Source organism: Salmo salar, chromosome 16, assembly GCF_965601325.2.
Source record: "Salmo salar chromosome 16, fSalSal1, whole genome shotgun sequence".
NCBI lineage: Eukaryota > Metazoa > Chordata > Actinopteri > Salmoniformes > Salmonidae > Salmo > Salmo salar.
In genome coordinates this window covers 74016941-74037500 of record NC_138306.1, presented here as the reverse complement: position 1 = coordinate 74037500, position 20560 = coordinate 74016941, and the positions used below count along the sequence as shown (strand labels likewise).

Genomic DNA, 20560 nt, shown 5'->3' with positions numbered 1-20560 from the left:
ATGCCACAAGACTGTGTTAGCCCACTGAGCTAAAGCATAGGCTACATACACTCCCACTCTAGCGACGGTTATCGATCAACAGTGTTACTGCTTTGGTTTTGAGTTCTTGGTCAGTGGGTTTTCTATAGGCCAAAACTCCAGCTGTGTCGATTTGTGGATTAAGTTGCCCCTATATACTGATCTAAGATCAGTCTTGTGTTTTCCCTCTAATGGTAAAGGTTAGGATTTAGAGAGGGTATTATGATGCTAGATCTGTGTCTAAAAGGCTGCGTTTACACAGGCAGCCTAATTCAGATCTTTGTCCACTAATTGGTCTTTTGACCAATCAAATCAGCTCTTTTTCCAATAATAAGGCTAAAGATCAGAATTTTGCTGCCTGTGTAAACTCAGCCTAATGAAACTTCTTTCTTGAGTACTGACGAGTACTGAGAGGCTAACTGTGTTCAAGTTTTTAACCCCAGAAGTATATATATATGTTTTTTAATTAATTATCGTTTCAATATTTTGTCAATTTATTGCCATACACTTAGCAGATACTGTAGGTTTCCATTCACTCCTTAACTTACACTTGAGGCAAAAGTTTACCTTAACCACAGATCTAGGATCAGATTATCATCCCCAATCTTAACTTGAACCATAAGGGGGGTGTACAAATATCTGATCCTATATCAGTGGTTAGATACATCACTAGTTCTGCCAATGAGAGCAAGCATCACATCATGGGCTTTGCTTATTGGCTCATCGTGTGTTCTATTGAGGAACAGGAGCAAATTACAAAGTGGTGTCCCGTGTCCCCACCTCCACAGTCCTATTCCTCTACTCCCAAACCAAACTTGATTGTAAAAAATGTAAAAGACACTAGAGAAAATAAAAACAAAAGTGTATAAACTTTCTTTAAGCCATGTGCAGAAGTGATACGTTTTGAGAGTAGCTGTTTTGGGTTTGGTTTGAGTTTCTTTCTAAATGGAAGCAGGTCAGTCGAGTATTATTATCCAACTGTACAGTGTTTGTAAGATAAAACCTAGGCCAGAATTCAATCAAAGTGCATTAAACTTTTTCCACCAAAAAAAACAAAATGCGCTTTAATTGAATGTCAGCCTGTTGCAGAATCTTTTCTGTGGACGTTCAATTTTTGCGTAAATATTTCCCTTCTGATAGAATTTATTCTGTTTCCTCATTCAGCTTGAGGCAGGTTCACACACACACACACACACACACACACACACACACACACACACACACACACACACACACACACACACACACACACACACACACACACACACACACACACACACACACACACACACACACACACACACACACACACACACACACACACACACACACACAATCCCCTAGTGACTAAATGGGGAGCCAACCACATCTACAAAGCAGTGAAGTGGCCGTACTCATAGCATAGCTTCTTATACACAGGCTAAGCACTGTGAGAAACAAACTTGAACCATTAAAACACTGTCTCTCTCTCTCACACACAGAGAGAGAGAGAGAGAGACATACAGAGAGAGAGACAGACAGACAGACAGACAGACAGACAGACAGACAGACAGACAGACAGACAGACAGACAGACAGACAGTTTCCTAATGTCTTTTAAAAGTGATTATCTGAGGGAGAATATTGTTATTTCTTAATTCATTCATTCCACGGACGGTTATTTTGATTGATTGGTTGTTTGATTGATTGGTTGTTTGATTGATTGGTTGTTTGATTGATTGGTTGATTGAGTGATTGGTTGATTGATTGATTGGTTGTTTGATTGATTGGTTGATTGATTGATTGGTTGTTTGATTGATTGGTTGTTTGATTGATTGGTTGATTGATTGATTGGTTGTTTGATTGATTGATTGATTGATTGATTGGTTGTTTGATTGATTGGTTGTTTGATTGATTGGTTGATTGATGGTTTGCCTTGTTGTGGTGTATTGTGTTGTATGCTGGTTAGGACCAGGAGTTTTACCTGGTCAGGTCACATTGGTCAGGAACAACATTCTAGCCCTAGACTTGAGAATAGTTGAGAGTATTTGAGTGAACAGTCTTAAAAGAAGACACAAAGCTCCACAATGGAAGTCTTGTGGTGCTCCCATTCCCACATCATTCACTATAGCTGATCTAGGTCAGTTTAAAGTGTTCTCCCCCTAAAGATTAGGTCAGGATTTGGGGAATGGAATCTGATCCTAGATCTTACCCAGTGCAGAACGCTAGAACCCTAAAACGAATTTCTGTCCCTAGACACTGACCTCGGGTCAGTTTTACCTGGACTCATCATTGTGTTTTTTTTATCTCCTGTGTATGCATATACAGTATGTATCTCTGGTAACGCTTTGTTTTGCGGTCCCCTTTAACTTGGTATTTGCTTAGAAATAACACGGTAAAAACATTTGTTTCATTGCAAGCGAGGACTATTTGGTACCAGGTTGAAAGTCCCCATTGTTACCACAATGTGTTAATTCCAGCTGGGACAGGACTGTGACGTAAAGCACTACCGTATCTTTTTGCCTTGATTAATTGTGAATGATCAGTTATAGATTATGAAGGAAATATAATATCTATTTTTTTGTATCTGGTCGCTCTGATGTGCCATAACTCATGTTTTCTTGCACACTTGTTCATATTTTACAGTTAAATACTTTACTGTTAAGACTTTACTGTTCATATTTTACAGTTAAATACTTTACTGTTAAGACTTTACTGTTCATATTTTACAGTTAAATACTTTACTGTTAAGACTTTACTGTTCATATTTTTGTGGATATTGCTGTTAAAAAAAAGATGATATTGAAAAAGTAGACAACATTAATAAAAATATAATAACACCTGTGTTGTTCTGACCTACTGCTTCTCTTCTTACACACACACACACACACACACACACACACACACACACACATCCATCCACACCTAAGAATTGTACAGGTAATTTTAAAGTGACCATAGAAGCTTCTCTAGCCTAAAATAGAACTACAGCTGATTGTCAATGAAATACCATTATGTTTTATTTCTAAGCCATGAGCAATTCCCAGTCTTCTATCCTACTGTAGAAGCCCTGGATTTCCTGACATGACTTGTGGAGGGACGGCTACAGGCTGTGCTCCCTCTTTCGGGCTGCACATCGAGATATGCTACTAAAAGAAATCTAACCCCGACGACCGGCGTGCCAGCAGAGCACGAACAAGCGCACTAGCGGTCCTTTCCTGTTTTGCAAACAAAAAGAAAGGGAAGTTGAGTGACTCAAAGCAGCCGAAGTTTCGGTTTTAAGAAAAGGAAAGCTTGAAACGTCTCTGTTTTATACTGCGCGACCTGAATTTTGTGGTTGATTATACTTGTTGTGAATGATTGAAGCCCAGTAGCCCACTGCATTAGAAGAGTTATATTTCTAACACGAGCATCAGTTACAAACGGTAAGATCACCTACATCATCATAACAATCTAAAGAAAGCGCTTCAAAATAAATAATTCTAACACATCATTGTGTTTACTTGATAGCTACCTACACAAATAGCTAGCTAGAACAAAGTGTTAATAAGATTAAAATTCATTAAAAAGATTTAAGAGCAATACAAATATGAAAATATGAGTCTGTCTAATCTATGAAAATATGAGTCTGTCTAATCTACATTCCTTTCGCTCTTTCCTCGGCGTGTGTCTGTATAGTGAGGTGAGGTTAATCAGTATGATCATGTGTTTCTGTTACTATTTATTGCTGGTCTTTCTACCGCAGGTCCTTGGCGACGTCATGAGTGTTGTGAAGTCCAGTCTGTCAGTAGAACAGGAGAGAAAGCTGCTGTCTCTGTTCGGCCATGTCAGACTCCACCAGCTCTACAAAGGTTTGTCGGAACAATGGACTTCATTTTAATGGCATCTTTTTTTTTTAAATGAGATTCATTTTATCAGGCCAGATACCTGCAATGCAGGCAGAACAGAACAATTGCTTCAGTAAAAGGTAATAAAGTACTTTTCTATTATATTTTGTTCTGCTCAAAGCCAGCGTCCACAGCTACATACATTCAGCCTTCCACAACCGCTGTGATGGCCAGGGACCCACCGTACTTGTGGCCTACAACAAGTCTGGGTTTGTTTTCGGAGGTTACATCAGTAAGGACTACGCCCAGACTACCCAGGCCATCAACGATGATAAGGCCTTTCTCTACAGCATCACCGACCAGAGAGAAAATCCACTGCGTGTGTCCAGTACCAATGGCCAGTACGGTTTCACAGATGGAAAGTATGGTCTTAATGTTGGCGTCTTGTGGTTTCTTAATAATAACACCGCTACAGTTCAAGTTGTTGCAGGGAACAGCTACGCCTTTGAAGGGGAAGAGATGCATGGCAATGACCTGCAGCTGACAGAGTGTGAGGTGTACAGAGTGGAAGGTGAGTGGTCCTTTATAGCCCCTACTCCCTAGGCACTACTGAAACGATTGGATACATGTAACCAATATGGCAAAATATTAAAACCAGTCAGAAGGCAATGTGAATATAATCAAATCAAATGTTATTTGTAACATGCACCGAATACAACAGGTGTAGACCTTACAGTGAAATGCTTACTTACAAGCCCTTAACCAACAGTGCAGTTCAAGAAAGAGTTAAGAAAATATTTATTAAATAAAGTAAAAAAAATGTAATAAAAAGCAACACATAATGTAATGTGTGTTCATTACATTATGTGTTGCTTTTTATTACATTTTTTTTAACTTTATTTAATAAATATTTTCTTAACTCTTTCTTGAACTGCACTGTTGGTTAAGGGCTTGTAAGTAAGCATTTCAGCTGGTTTCAAGCGCAGCAGGTGTTTATTTGTGAAGGACCACAGGAGGAGGCAGGTAGTTGGGTCCAGGGGCAGGCAGAAGGTCATACACAGGAGGAGGCAGGTAGCTGGGTCCAGGGGCAGGCAGAAGGTCATACACAGGAGGCAGGTAGTTGGGTCCAGGGGCAGGCAGAAGGTCATACACAGGGGGTCCAAAAAGGCAACAGTACAGGCAGGGAAAAGGCTAGTAACGTAGTCCGGGAGATCAGGCAGTAGGTAGATAACAGGAAATCCAATAGGCTAAAGTACAGGCAGGGAATAGGCAAAAAGGCGTCATAGTGAGGCAGGCAAAAACTATCATACACGGGAGGAATAAATCACGAGGATAACCAGAGCTCTGAAGGATGTGTGTCACATGTGATAATGGCATACAGGTGTGTGAACAGGTGATTAGAATTCAGGTGATTGGGATCTGGAGAGTGAGCTGCGTTCAGGGGATCTAGGTGTTTGATGGTGTGGGCTGGAAGCAGACATTACACATAACAATAACAAGGCTATATACAGGGGGTACCTGTTCCCGAGTCAATGTTTGGGGGTACATGTTAGTCGAAGTAATTTGTACATGTAGGTAGGGGTAAAGTGAATAGTCCGGGTGGCCATTTGATTAATTGTTCAGCAGCCTTATGGCTTGGGGGTAGAAGCTGTTATGGAGCCTTTTGGACCTAGACTTGGTGCTCCGATACTGCTTGCCATGCGGTAGCAGAGAGAACAGTCTATGAAATGGGTGACTGGGATCTTTGACAATTTTTTTTATCCTTCCTCTGACACCGCCTATTAAATAGGTCCTGGATGGCAGGAAGCTTGGACCCAGTGATGTACTGGGCCGTTCATACTACCCTCTGTAGCGCCTTACGTTCGGATGCCGAGCAGTTGCATACCAGGCGGTGATGCAACCGGTCAGGATGCTCTCAATGGTGCCGCTGTATAACTTCTTGAGGATCTGGGGACCCATGCCAAATCTTTTCAGTCTCCTGAGGAGGAAAAGGTGTTGTCGTGCCCTCTTCATGACTGTCTTGGTGTGTTTAGACCAGGATAGTTGTTGGTGATGTGGACACCAAGGAACTTGAAACTCGCGACCCGCTCCACTACAGCCCCGTCGATGTTAATGGGGGCCTGTTCGGCCCTCCTTTTCCTGTAGTCCTCGATCATCTCCTTTGTCTTGCTCACATTGCGGGAGAGGTTGTTGAAGCAATTAGTGTATTGATTAAATCAGTTGGGTTTTTTTTTTGTCTCAATTTCTGGCAGACTGTGGGGGCCGTCTGAAGACTCCTTGGAGGAAAATTGACTGGGAAGGATATAGGTATCCTGTCTGTTAAATCTCAAAAGCAGTTCAAAAATCATAATACTATGCAACTACTGATGCATCTAGTACCACTTCTGCTCTTCCAATGAATATACTTAAATCAATCATTCGTCTGTCACCCATCTCTCTCTTCCTTTCTCCATCCATCTCTATCATTAACAGCACCAAGGACCGCCTGATGGACTATATCAAGAACTATAAGCCTGAGGTAAAGTCTGTGGTCCAGGCCAGAGTTCTGCTGGTGGGTCCGGTCGGGGCTGGCAAGTCCAGCTTCTTCAACTCCATCAACTCTGTCTTCAAAGGACATGTTACCGGGCAGGCTAACACCGGCAGCGCAGGCACCAGCCTCACCACACAGGTAGTGTTTGTATACCCGCATGAGTGTGTGTGTGGTTGTGTCTTAAAGATGCAGTCCGGGATCTTAAAGGACAATTCTGCCACTTTTCACCTCATATTTATTATCTCCAGCACCATATCAGTGTCTACTTATGGGGAAATTGTTTCTATGATCTGTGATTTAAAAATATAAAAAGAAATGTCTTAAAAAATACTTCTCTGTGACATCACGGGGTAGGATTAAAGGTCAAGAAAACTGTACTTTTCTAAACCTGCAGTGAGTTTCTAGCCAGAGGGAGGGTATTTTCTTGCTCCCCACGTCACCACAATTCTCATAGTTGTTTGAAAACCGCTGTTTAAGTTTTATTGACATATTTTTTTTATGTCATCAGGTAGAACTTTATTATAAAAAATATATATTTTACATTTTAAAACATACCATCTACCCCCCCCTGGATCCCGTTTTGGCCCATGAGCACTACTTTCAAAACTACTGTCTGAAATTATACAAGGCTTATGGAACATCCCTATTGTACTGGACTTAACATTCCAAATCTCTCTCTCTCTGTAGTTCCGTACCTACAGCATCAAGGCAGAGCAGGGTGGGAAGGCTCTCCCTCTGGTCCTGTGTGACACCATGGGCCTGGAGGAAGGACCCAGCGCAGGGCTGGATATAGACGACATCAACAGTATCATGAAGGGCCACGTACAAGACCGGTACCAGGTGAGTAAAACTGGCAAATGGTAGCAGTGGAGGCTGTTGGAGGAAGACAGAATGAATAGAAATGTATCAACAGGAGGATTTCATGTGTTTGATACCAATCATTCCAGCCATTACAATGAGCCTGTCCTCTGAGTTAAAGTAGCACCAGCCTCATGGTAGGGAAAGCATGTGGTTGAAAGTACAGTAGCAGTAGTAGTATATTTATCTTAGGGGCTGAAGTCCTGTTTCTCTCCCCCAGTTCAACCCGTCCATGTCTGTCCAGACGGATGGTGTCGGGTTCTGTAAGTCGCCCAGCCTGAAGGACACGATCCACTGTGTGGTCTACGTACTGGACGCCTGCAAGGTCACTCTGCTCTCTGCCAAGATGGTGGACAAGCTCGCCGCCATCCGCAAGGGGATCAACAAGCTGGGTAAGGAAGGAAGTGAGTGTGCGCGTGGGTTTACATGTCTGTGTATGTGTGTGTTCATGTGTGTTGTGTCACTAGGTGTTCCCCAGCTGGTCCTGCTTACCAAGGTGGATGAGGCCTGTCCTCTAGTGAGAGAAGACCTGACCAACATCTACCTCAGCCACTACATAGAGAGGATGGTGAGTGCATGGCTGAGTCTGGAACCCTATTCTCACATAATACACCATGTTTATTTAACTACAACCGTGTGCGTGTTTGTTTCAGACCCGTGAGGTGAGTGTGTGTCTGGGTGTTTCCCAGTCCTGTGTCCTGCCAGTGAAGAACTACAGTCGGGAGCTTGAGCTGGACATCCACACAGACATCCTCCTGCTCACTGCCGTGGTCCAGATGCTTCGCTACTCTAACAACTACTTTGATGACATCTATCAGGCTGTGGAACAGAAGTCTGAGTGGCTAGGGTATTAGGTGTGATACTGATCTGAAGTCCGTTTGGGATTTTACCTTCTAATAGTTAAGGATAGGATTCTGGGGAATACACTGATCCTAGATGTGTTTAAATGGCAACTTTTAGTTATCGCTTTATAAACCTTTTTGTCTTAATTCTCCGAGGCTATTCCATTCTGACTTTGCCCAGTTACAATTTCAACTGAGTATATCAAACATTAGGAACATCTTCCTAATGTTGATGTTCTTTAGGTGGTGGACACACACGGGAAACTGTTGAACTTGAAAAACCCAGCAGCGTTTCAGTTCTTGACACAAACCGGTGTGCCTGGCACCTACTACCATACCCCGTTCAAAGGCGTTTCAATCTTTTCTCTTTCCCATTCACCCTGTGAATGGCACACACACACAATCCATGTCTCAATTGTCTCAAGGCTTAACAATCCGTCTTTAACCTGTGTCCTCCTCTTCATCTACACAGATTGAAGTGGATTTAATAAGGAACATCATTGAGGGATCATAGCTTTCACCTGGATTCACCTGGTCAGTCTGTCATGGAAAGAGCTGTTCTTAATGTTTTGTCCACTCAGTGTATATTGTAATTAGATACAATATGTGTATGTAGTGTTGTCTGCAGACTCTGTACTGCTATTGGTCAGATAAGACATACAACTGTATACTGCTCATTGTACTTTGTTCAATACAGTATTTTCATTTAACAAAACTAATTGCTGAATAAATATCTGTTGGATATCTAGGGCCTGACTCACTCAGACTTGCTCTACAGTTGTCCAACCTTTCAGAAAGACAGAGAGAGACATCCAGCATAAGAGACATGTGGAGATGCAGTCTGGTACAAACAGCAAACAATTTCACAACAATAATTGAGTAAAAGCAGAAAAGTGAATCCTTTTAATGAAATATTAAGGGAGTATGGTAAAAACATGAATCAGTAACAACAATGTTGATAATGTCTTGAATAATGAAAGTAGTGTGATGGGAAATGTTATATTGTGCGAGACAGCCTTCAAAATGTTCATCTTGTCTTAGTGTCATAAATAATCCTTGGTTCCTGCCTGTGCTTGGTAAAGATATGAGAGCGGGTGAAATGAGCCCCTCCTTAGGACCATCTGGCAGAACACCCAGAATATGTTTTAGAAGTTAAGATAGCCAGACACATGCCGGAACCAGCCCTATGAACCATGCCTATGTAATGTGTCTGTAACCAGTATATAAGAGAACTAACAGGACTGCCCTGGGGGAGCTTACTTCAGACCGGTACTTTATGCATCTAAGTTTGACTTTAACCTCCCCAGCTTGCTGTTAATAAACAACGATTCATGTAATATTGACTTTGAGTGTCCCTGTGTTGAATTTCCACAACAGTAGTATATTAGAAGCTGGGGAACGGGACTATAGATGGGGAGCCCCACCTCTGGTGGACTAAAACCTGGAGGAGTACTGGTGAGATACCTCAATCCATCCGGACCTTATTAACATGCTAGGTTAAAGTAAGGGTTTGCAGAGAAGATAGACACAGACCAACAACATATAGATGCAGGAAACCTATATGTGGTTACATTACTACATCTTACCCAGAAAATATAGGTAACTCAAACAATGTTCTTTGAGTATGTTTACATCCACACTAATAATTGTATATTAAACTGACTATGGCAGTAGGCAGATTATGCAATAGTCATTCAAACACCTTACTCTGTTTATGTTAAATCGGTGTAAAGTCGAAATTGAAGTAAGCATACGCGGATTAAAACACCTGGTTTTCTGAGCAGTCGTTCTAATTATTAGGACATGTAAACCCCTAATTGGGGTTCCAGTGGTGTATTTCATCAGTGCATGTTCTAGCACGAGCCGAGCGAGCCTCCCTCTAGCGCGACTGACGTGTGTTCGGAACAACAATGTATGCGTCTTTCTAAGGAGTTTTCACATACAAACTGTATATGTCTGAACTCCGAATCAAATATTCTACCCAAAAATATAATGGTTGCTGCGGTAGAACGTTTATTTTGATAGCCGATTTTCTGCATTTATCCGTGTGCCATCAGTTAGCCTGATTTCAGATGTGTCCATGCAAACAGGATTATTAGGGAAATGGTTATTCTAAGCAAAGCAAGTAAACATTTTAATCGAACTATTATATTAATCTGGCTATCCACAATAATCGCATTATTGTGAGCATGTAACAGTACTTGTCTCTGTTGGCTCAGGTTTGGGGCGGGGCCGGGGTTTAGATGCATGCAGCTCTTCCTGCTCCTCCAGCTGGTTTTTGAAGAAGCTGTCAGCATAGTTCAACATCTGGTTCAGACTGGGCGGGCAGGATATCAGTGTTCTGATCCTGCTCACACTCCTGGCTGTAGTTGTTCACTGGCAGAATACAAGACACATGAATACCCAGCGACGCACTTAACTCGTGGGTCTGAAAAACACACAAACACATTTAGCAATTACTTAAAGGGATAGTTCACCCAAATTACAAAATTCTACGTTGGTTTCCTTACCCTGTTAGCAGTCTATGTACAAGGTATGACAACAATTGATGCATTGGTTTTATTTCCCTGGCACGGTTTCTAAATGGTAACATTTTAGCATTTGTCGCACAAATCCCATTCAAGTCATTGGACCGTTATTATTAGGACGTTACGCTCAACATGTCCAAATCATCCGAAAGTATCTCAAATTGATTGTGAAGCTCAACAAAGTTACGTATAGATGATTTGAGCATGATGCGCGGAAAACACTAATATAGGTCCCATGACTTGAATGGGATTTGTGCCACAAATGCTAAATGAGTTCTGTGCCACAGATGCATTTGGAAACCATGCCATGGAAACTAAACCGAAGCATGGATTGAGGTCATACCTTGTCCATAGACTGCTTACAGGGTAAGGAAACCGATGTAATTTTGTAATTTGTGGGAACTATACCTTTAACTTAGCCAATTAGCACTTTGTGTTGATCTTTAACAGCCATGCAGTTACATGCAATTAGTAAACATCTCACCTTCCTCTTTATGTAGTGGCTGAGGTAAACACTCTGCAGCTCCTCTGCCACCAGGCGGCAGGCCTCATCCACTTTGGTCAGCAGTAGCAGCTGGAGGCCTCATCCACTTTGGTCAGCAGTAGCAGCTGGAGGCCTCATCCACTTTGGTCAGCAGTACCAGCTGGATGCCTCGTCCACTTTGGTCAGCAGTACCAGCTGGAGGCCTCATCCACTTTGGTCAGCAGTACCAGCTGGAGGCCTCGTCCACTTTGGTCAGCAGTAACAGCCGGAGGCCTCGTCCACTTTGGTCAGCAGTACCAGCCGGAGGCCTCGTCCACTTTGGTCAGCAGTACCAGCCGGAGGCCTCATCCACTTTGGTCAGCAGTACCAGCTGGAGGCCTCATCCACTTTGGTCAGCAGTACCAGCTGGAGGCCTCGTCCACTTTGGTCAGCAGTAACAGCCGGAGGCCTCGTCCACTTTGGTCAGCAGTACCAGCCGGAGGCCTCGTCCACTTTGGTCAGCAGTACCAGCCGGAGGCCTCGTCCACTTTGGTCAGCAGTACCAGCCGGAGGCCTCGTCCACTTTGGTCAGCAGTACGAGCTGGGGAATGCCTGTGATCAACATGCAGTGGGAAATAATAACTCTCAGGAGGATTGCATATGAGAGCAATGCATTTCATGTAATGTTTCACACTGACATAGGAGGGTCTGAATAGGATATACAGTGCCTTCGGAAACTATTCACACCCCTTGACTTTTTACACATTTTGTTACATTACAGCATTATTCTGAAATGGATAAAACAATAATAATAACAATCCTCAGCAATCTACACACAATACCCCATAATGACAAAGTGAAAACAGGTTTTTAGAAAATTGTATAGTTAAAAAAGTGTATAATAAAAAAAAAAATGAAATACCTTATTTACATAAGTATTCAGACCCTTTGCTATGAGACTCAATTGAGCTCAGGTGCATCCTGTTTCCATTGATCATCCTTAAGATGTTTCTACAACTTGATTGGAATCCACCTGTGGTAAATTCAATTGATTGGACATGATTTGGAAAGGCACACACCTGTCTATGTAAGGTCCCACAGTTGACAGTGCATGCCAGAGCAAAAACCAAGCCATGAGGTCGCAGGAATTATCGGTAGAGCTCCGAGACAGGATAATGTCGAGGCAGAGCCAGTCCTCAGTAAAAGGCACATGACAGCCCACTTGGAGTTTTCCAAAAGGCACCAACAGACTCTCAGACCATGAGAAACTAGATTCTCTGGTCTGATGAAACTCTTTGGCCTGAATGCCAAACGTCACGTCTGGAAGAAACCTGGCACCATCCCTACGGTGAAGCATGGTGGTGGCAGCATCATGCTGTGGGGATGTTTTTCAGTGGCAGGGACTGGAATACTAGTCAGGATCGAGGCAAAGATGAACGGAGCAAAGTACAGAGAGATCCTTGATGAAAACCTGCTCCAGAGTGCTCAGGACCTCAGACTGGAGCGAAGGTTCAACCTTCCAACAGGACAACGACCCTAGGCACACAGCCAAGACAATGCAGGAGTGGCTTCGGGACAAGTCTCTGAATGTCCTTGAGTGGCCCAGCCAGAGCCCGGTCTCGAACCCGATCAAACATCTCTGAAGAGACCTGAAAATAGCTGTGCAGCAGCTCTCCCCATCCAACCTGACCGATCTTGAGGATCTGCAGAGAAGAATGGGAGAAACTCCCCAGATACAGGTGTGCCAAGCTTGTAGCATCATACCTAAGAATAATCAAGGCTGTAATCGCTGCCAAAGGGGCTGTGGCGGAAGAATCAGAATTAGTTGGGTAACATAGATAATTAAGATGTCTTATCTGCATAATATGCTTATATGATATACTTGTTATTAGAATGTATCCCTTCGGACTCTGATGTTGGCAGTTATACTTCTTCCCTCGGCTGGGGCTCAGTCACCTGTTTTCCTTCAATTGTTCTCTATTCCTACAATTTTTTATAATAACTGAATTGCTGTATTTTTGGTAAATGGTGTGCAGTTTAGGTTAGGTTAGGTTCAAAGACTGTAATACTTGCTCAGATGTCCAAAGTGCGTTTCTCCAGGGCTTTGCCAGACGACCTCCTAGTCTGTATGGATAGAAATGGGGTTAATTTGCACTGTATCAATGGGCATACATTGTTCCAGGGTATCTTCAAAGGTCTGTTAGTCTAATCCTGTTCATTACATTAAAAAAGTAGAAAAAGTAGTCCACCATAAAAGGAATATGGTACCATGTGAGATTTGTCCTAAGTGACTGTAACTCACCCTCCACTCTGTAGACCGCACCTGCTGTCTCTAACTCTGAATGCTCGGCTTTGAAAAGCCAACTGACATTTTCTCCTGAGGTGCTGACCTGTTGCACCTTCTACAACCACTGTGATTATTATTATTTGACCCTGCTGTTCATCTATGAACGTTGGAACATGTTGTTATAATCTCCACTCGGCACAGCCAGAAGAGGACTGGCTCCTCTTTAGATTTCTTCCTAGGTTCCTGCATTTCTAGGGAGTTTTTCCTAGCCACCGTGCTTCTAAATCTGCATTGCTTGCGTTTGGGGTTTTAGGCTGGGTTTCTGTATAACACTGACATCGGCTGATGTACAAAGGGCTTTATAAATACATTTGATTGATTGATTTGACAGACGTAGTGGCTTTTCTCTCTGGTCAGTGATGCTGTAGAGAAAGGCCTTATCATCATTGATCACCTGTCCAGTCTGGGCGTAGTCCTTACTGATGTAACCTCCGAAAACAAATCCAGCCTTGTTGTAGGCCACAAGTACGGTGGGTCCCTGGCGGTTGCAGCAGTTGCTGAAGTTGATTATCCATGGAAGCTGCCTTTGGATAGAATGGAATCAAATAGAATGTAACATTTTAGCATAGCCTTTCTTTAGTACTTTCAAATTGTTGTATTGATTTAACATTTATGTTTTTTATTGTAACAGCAAAGTAATTGAGGGTTTTTAATGACAACTCTTTGTAATAGCCTGTACTAATGCTGAAACACCAATAAACTAAACCAAAAATAGAATAGAATGGTACTTGATTACCTTTTAGTAAACCAATACAGAAATATAAACACAACATGTAAAGTGTTGGTCACATGTTTCATGAGCTGAAATAAAAGATCCTCGAAATGTTCCATACGCCAACAATTTTTTGTCACAAATTTGTTTACATCCATGTTATTGAGCATTTTTCCTTAGCCAAGATAATCCATCCACCTGACAGGTGTGGCATATCAAGAAGCTGATTAAACAGCATGATCAATACACAATTGCACCTTGTGCTCTGGACAATAAAAGGCCACTCTAAAATGTGCAGTTTTGTCACACAACACAATGCCACAGATGTCTCAAATTTTGAGGGAGCTTGCATTTGGCATGCTGACTGCAGGAATGTCCACTAGAGCTGTTGCCAGAGAATGTAATGCTCATTTCTCTACCATAGGCCGCCTCCACAACATCGCTTTAGAGAATTTGATTGATTTCAGACCACATGTACAGTATGGCGTTGTGTGGGCGAGCGGTTTTCTGATGTAAACGTTGTGAACAGAGTGCTTCATGGTGGAGGTGGGGTTGTGGTACGGGCAAGCATAAGCTACAGACAATGAACACAATTGCACTTTATCGATGGCAATTTGAATGCACAGAGATACCATGATGAGATCCCGAGGCCCATTGTCACACCATCACCTCATGTTTCAGCATGATAATGCTGGAGTTGGTCTCCCCTTTTCTGCTATAACAGTCTCCATTGTTCTGGGAAGGTTTTCCACTAGAATTTTGAACATTGCTACAGAGACTTGCTTCCCCCGTTCTGTGAGCTTGTGTGGTCTGCCACTTCGCGGCTGAGCTGTTGTTGCTCCTAGACGTTTCCACTTCACAATAACAGAACTTACAGTTGACCAGGGCAGCTCTAGCAGGGCAGAAATTGTATGAACTGACTTGTGGGGAATGTGGAATCCAGTGATGGAGCCACGTTGAAAGTCACTGAGCTCTTCAGTAAGGCCATTCTACTGCCAATGTTTGTCTATGGAGATTGCATGGCTGTGTGCTCGATTTTATACACCTGTCAGCAACAGGTGTTGCTGGCATAACTGAATCCATTAATTTGAAGGGGTGTCAATGAATGAAAATATTAATTAAATTAATAACAATTTATTTTGTGTCAAATCGCCAGTTGGCAACCAATCCCTTATGGGATTGATTGACACATAAACAAACATTACAATAATTCACTGTGATAATTCAGTGATAATTCTTCTTCCGGTGTTCTCTGCAGTGTGCATCGCATAAAGAGTTCTAAAAAAGTACAAAATATTTTTCAAAAATCTAATATATATACATAATAAGGTCATCCAACCAGTAATTATATCCCAAGAGCAGGAAAAAATACATACAGTACCAGTCAAATGTTTACTATTTTCTACATTGTAAAATAATAATGAAGACATCAAAACTATGAAATAATACATATAGAATCATGTAGTAACCCAAAAAGTGTTAAACAAATGAAAATATATTTTAGATTCTTCAAAGTAGCTACGCTTTGCCTTGATGACAGCTTTGCACACTCTTGGCATTCTCTCAACCGGCTTCACCTGGAATGCTTTTCCAACAGTCTTGAAGGAGTTCCCACATATGCTGAGCACTTGTTGGCTGCTTTTCCTTCACTCTGAGGTCCAACTCATCCCAAACCATCTCAATTGGGTTGAGGTCGGGTGATTGTGGAGGCCAGGTCATCTGGAGCAGCATTCCATCACTCTCCTTCTTGGTCAAATAGCCCTTACACAGCCTGGAGGTGTGTTTTGGGTCATTGTCCTGTTGGAAAAACAAATGATAGTCCCACTAAGCGCAAACCAGATGGGATGGCGTATAACTGCAGAATGCTGTGGTAGCCATGCTGGTTAAGTGTGACTTTAATTCTAAATTCAGTGGCAAGAAAAAGTATGTGAACCCTTTGGAATTACCTGGATTTCTGCATACATTTTACATAAAATGTGATCTGATCTTCATTTAAGTCACAACAATAGACAAACACAGTGTGCTTAAACTAATAACACACAAATTATTATATTTTTCTTGTCTATATTGAATACATAATTTAAACATTCACAGTGTAGTTTGGGAAAAGTATGTGAACCCTTAGGCTAATGACTTCTCCAAAAGCTAATTGGAGTCAGGAGTCAACTAACCTGGAGTCCAATCAATGGGACGAGATTGGAGATTTTGGTTAGAGCTGCCCTGCCTCATAAAAAACACTCACAAAATGTAAGGTTGCTATTCACAATAAGCATTGCCTGATGTGAATCATTCCTCGAACAAAAGAGATCTCAGAAGGCCTAAGATTAAGAATTGTTGCCTTGCATGAAGCTGGGAATGGTTACAAAAGTATCTCTAAAAGTCAGTCCACGGTAAGACAAATTGTCTATACATGGAGAAATTTCAGCACTGTTGCTACTCTCCATAGGAGTGGCCATCCTACAAAGATGACAGCAAGAACACAGCGCAGAATGCTCAATGAGGTTAAGAAGAGTCCTAGAGTGTCAGCTAAAAACTTACAGAAATCTCTGGAACAAGCTAACATCTCTTTTGGCGAGTCTACAATACGTAAAACACTCAACAAGAATGGTGTTCATGGGAGGACACCATGGAAGAAGCCACTGCTGTCCAAAAAAACATTGCTGCGTGTCTGAAGTTCGCAAAAGAGCATCTGGATGTTCCACAGCGCTACTGGCAAAATATTCTGTGGACAGATGAAACTTAAGTTGTGGTGTTTGGAAGGAACACACAACACTATGTGTGGAGAAAAAAAAGGCACAGCACACCAACATCAAAACCTCATCCCAACTGTAAACTATAGTGGAGGGAGCATCATGGTTTGGGGCAGCTTTGCTGCCTCAGGGCCTGGACAGCTTGCTATCATCGACGGAGAAATGAATTCCCAAGTTTATCAAGACATTTTGCAGGAGAATGTAAGGCTATCTGTCCGCCAATTGAAGCTCAACAGAAGTTAGGTGATGCAACAGGACAACAACCCAAAAGAACTGCGAGGAGTAACAGCCTAACATACGCTGCTAGCCACCATGACAAAGACCAAAGACGGTGGGAGTACCATTGAGGACAGTGAAAGACGGTGGGAGTACCATTGAGGACAGTGAAAGACGGTGGGAGTACCATTGAGGACAGTGAAAGACGGTGGGAGTACCATTGAGGACAGTGAAAGACGGTGGGAGTACCATTGAGGACAGTGAAAGACGGTGGGAGTACCATTGAGGACAGTGAAAGACGGTGGGAGTACCATTGAGGACAGTGCCAGTGGTGTCTCTCACGTAAAGGATCTTTTAAACAAACAAAAAAGAGACCTATAAGCAGTTTTTACAACAACAAGAAAATAGTTTCAAGTGTTTTGTCCAAATATTGTTGTAAATATTAGATTCGTTCCAACGATATTAACAGACACTGATATCTGAAAAGCTTCCTGTTCAGACAAATAGAACACACACACAAGTAGACATGCCCACACATAGCTGTCTTCATATCCGACTAATCTTTATTTTCTAGTGTTGACTACTTTGGTTCAGCAGGGTTGCACTGGATCAATAGGTTCACTTTAAAGGCCCAGTGCAGTCAACATTCTGTTTTTCCTGTGTTTTATATCATATTGTACTAGGGGTGCAACTTTCACTGGGGATGGGGAGGACATGTCCCGGCCACATTCTGAAATTACGTTTTTTTGTCCCCCCCCCCCAGTTTTAGAATTGGAATATGATACAAAACGAGGCAACGGTGTGCTTTAGGACCGTGCGGAAGCCTCCGAGCGGTCGGGTAGGCTGTTTGGAGTGTTTGTCTGACTGGATAAAAATATATATATATATATTATTATTATTATTATTCTAAAACCAAAGTTGCGCTCCTGTATTGTACAACAACAGGTGATGAAACGAACACTCTAAAAGTGTGATTTTGTCAAATCAGTGTTAATTCCTGATAGTTGCTGGTTGAAATGATAATCTACACGGGACCTTCTAATCAGCAGGTTTGCATGGGACGGGAGTTCCACCTTTCCATGGTGACATCACAATGCGGTAAATTGATGAATAGACAAAGAGAGTTCCAAACCTCAGCCAATAAGAGCTGGTTTTCAGTTTTCCCCTCCCCACAAAAACCACTCCTAAGCAGAATTCTTGCTTGGAAATAGTTTTTTTTTTTTTTTTTTTGTGTGTGTGTGTGTGTGTGTGTGTGTGTGTGTGTGTGTGTGTGTGTGTGTGTGTGTGTGTGTGTGTGTGTGTGTGTGTGTGTGTGTGTGTGTGTGTGTGTGTTTGTGTGTGTGTGTGTGTGTGAGAGAGAGATAGAGAGAGGTGGGTTATTTAAGTGGTCTGGTGAGATTAGCCTGTGATGTAGAGTCTCAGGCCTGCTCACTGTGTACACAGTTCTCCTGGACCAAATGAGCAAATGAGAGGTTAGGCATACACACACACCCAAGAGGAAATTGGATGCTGATTAAAGATTGGTCTCAACAGCCAGGGGCTTTGACCTGGGATTATTGGAAAGAGGTGAACAGAGGTGTTCTATCAGACAACGCCTCTCCATCACAACATCCTCTGGCGCGTGTATGTGCGTGCATATGACCCTCTCCGGTCAGTGGTTACGTCTGTCGCTCCGCTCATGTCAGTGGTCATACATATTACTGTAGCTGTATGACGTCAGCAAACGCTATAAAATCAAGCCCTCGCGTCTATCACCCCGAATCATAGCCCACTTCACCCGCCCAGTGTTCACCAAGCCCCTGCTAACCACCTGCAGAGGCCCCGCTGTATCTCCATCCCTTCTGGTTGTTTCAGCACCATGGCCAGCATTCTACTGCTTTTCCTCGCCGCCTCCTGCTGCGCATGTCTCTGTCTCGCTGACGGCGACACCTCGTTGGAGTTTGAGACTCGCGCTCTAGAGTTCCCACACAAATCACAAGAAGAGAAGGATCTGGTAAGTTTAAATAGTTTTATGTTTGTGAAGTTGTTTCGTTTGGCAATGTGTTAGTTTAGTCGATTCATCCCCATCTTTGTACTTGTTTTCTAGCTATATCTATAGAAGTCTATCGTTTTTGTTTTTCTCTTGTCGTGTAGATTGAAGCTTTGCAAGAAGTTCTGGAGAAACTGAAGAACAAACAGATGCCGTTATCAGAAAAGAAGCTCGGCTGGCTGCCGTCGGTAAGATCGACCATTTTAAAGTGGCTAAAGTCCTAGTATAAACACTTTTTAAGTAGTTAGCCTGTCTGTATCGTGCATTTTACTTCTTCATTGAGTCTAGCCTTATATTGCGTGTTTCAAATGGTTAAAACGGGACTTTCGATAAAGGTTCTCAATTGACCGTGTTTAAAAAAGATATAGTTCAGGGGTTGCTAGGATTAATCTGGTTCTGGGAAACCGGTGTAGATGTTTCAGAATCCCATAGTCTGGAGACAGACGCCACCGTCATCATCACTCAATTAATAATCAGACTGTTTGTTTCCAGTGTGACGCGGGCGAGCAGTGCGCTGTTCGCAAGGGTGCGCGTGTCGGAACGCTGTGCGGGTGTCCGCGTGGGACGACCTGCAACTTCTATGTCCTCAAGTGTTTGTGAGAAGAGAAAAGGATAAACAGTGTAGGGAGGGGAGCAGAGAGAAATAGGAGAGAGAGAACAGAAGCTTTTTCCTCATTCTGTGGATCACATTCAGATCGTGGAACGTTCAGACAGAAATATTGTATGTTGAACAGACATGCCTCTTATCTGACATGTAAAGTAAATAGGAATCATGTCAGCTTTACTTTCAGCATGTTGCCCTCTCCTGTCCTGAACGTGACCCTGGTGTGTAATGGAGGGTTTGTTGTCTAACATAAAGGTTGTATCCCAAATAACAATCTATTCCCTATAATGCACTATTTTGGCCAGAGTCCTATGTGTCAGTCCTATGTTGCTTCAGTCAAAAGTATTGCACTTTATAGGGAATAGGGTGTCATTTAAGACACTACCCAACTTGTTCCCTTCATCTGTGCTCTCTGCTGTCTCCTCTATTTGGACTAAGTACAAAGAAATTCACTGTGATTAATAAAGTCCATGATTTACAGTTTTTTGTATTGCTTCAGTGCAATTTTAACAAGTAGGCTATATGGTACATTTTCACTACTCTTAGTACAAAACTCAAAACAGATCACCAACAAGGAAGTTGTTTCAAAACTTGAAGCACATTTTCAATTGACTAAGTATTTCACAATCAAAATCATACAGTCACATTTTCACCAAACTTAATCAGTGTTTCATCTAGAAATACATGTTCATATAACGTAACTGCCGTGCACAATACGATGCTCACTTTTGATATGTTTCTGTTCTCTTTTGTTAAAAGACTATTTACTATTACTTAATCAGACTGCTCTAAATTGATGATCACTTATATGTTTGGTAAACCTATACATTACACAACTAGATCTCACAGTCTCACGTC

The 20560-nt window shown here is 42.3% G+C and overlaps 2 protein-coding genes across 3 annotated transcripts; both read left to right on the top strand.

Annotated features, from left to right (window-relative positions):
• The first annotated feature begins 3182 nt into the window (after window positions 1-3182).
• Window positions 3183-9396, top strand: LOC106574482 (interferon-induced protein 44-like). Of its 2 annotated transcripts, XR_006759821.2 has the most exons (11): window positions 3183-3421; window positions 3742-3847; window positions 4005-4394; window positions 6076-6130; window positions 6296-6491; window positions 7041-7193; window positions 7432-7603; window positions 7679-7779; window positions 7865-8065; window positions 8526-8587; window positions 8803-9396. XR_006759821.2 is itself a non-coding variant. In XM_045697713.2 (10 exons), the coding sequence occupies exons 2-9, from the start codon at window positions 3757-3759 to the stop codon at window positions 8063-8065; spliced, it is 1359 nt and encodes a 452-aa protein (XP_045553669.1). In that variant the 5' UTR covers window positions 3183-3421; window positions 3742-3756; the 3' UTR covers window positions 8526-8797. The 2 variants fall into 2 exon arrangements, 1 of the variants encoding a protein (XP_045553669.1); XM_045697713.2 differs by lacking the exon at window positions 8803-9396 and having other exon boundaries at window positions 8526-8797.
• A 9229-nt stretch (window positions 9397-18625) lies between these two features.
• LOC106574584 (cocaine- and amphetamine-regulated transcript protein) lies at window positions 18626-20182 on the top strand. The gene is made up of 3 exons (XM_014150559.3): window positions 18626-19062; window positions 19203-19286; window positions 19591-20182. Exons 1-3 carry the CDS (start codon window positions 18928-18930, stop codon window positions 19696-19698), a joined length of 327 nt encoding a protein of 108 aa, XP_014006034.1. The 5' UTR covers window positions 18626-18927; the 3' UTR covers window positions 19699-20182.
• The last annotated feature ends 378 nt before the right edge of the window (window positions 20183-20560 follow it).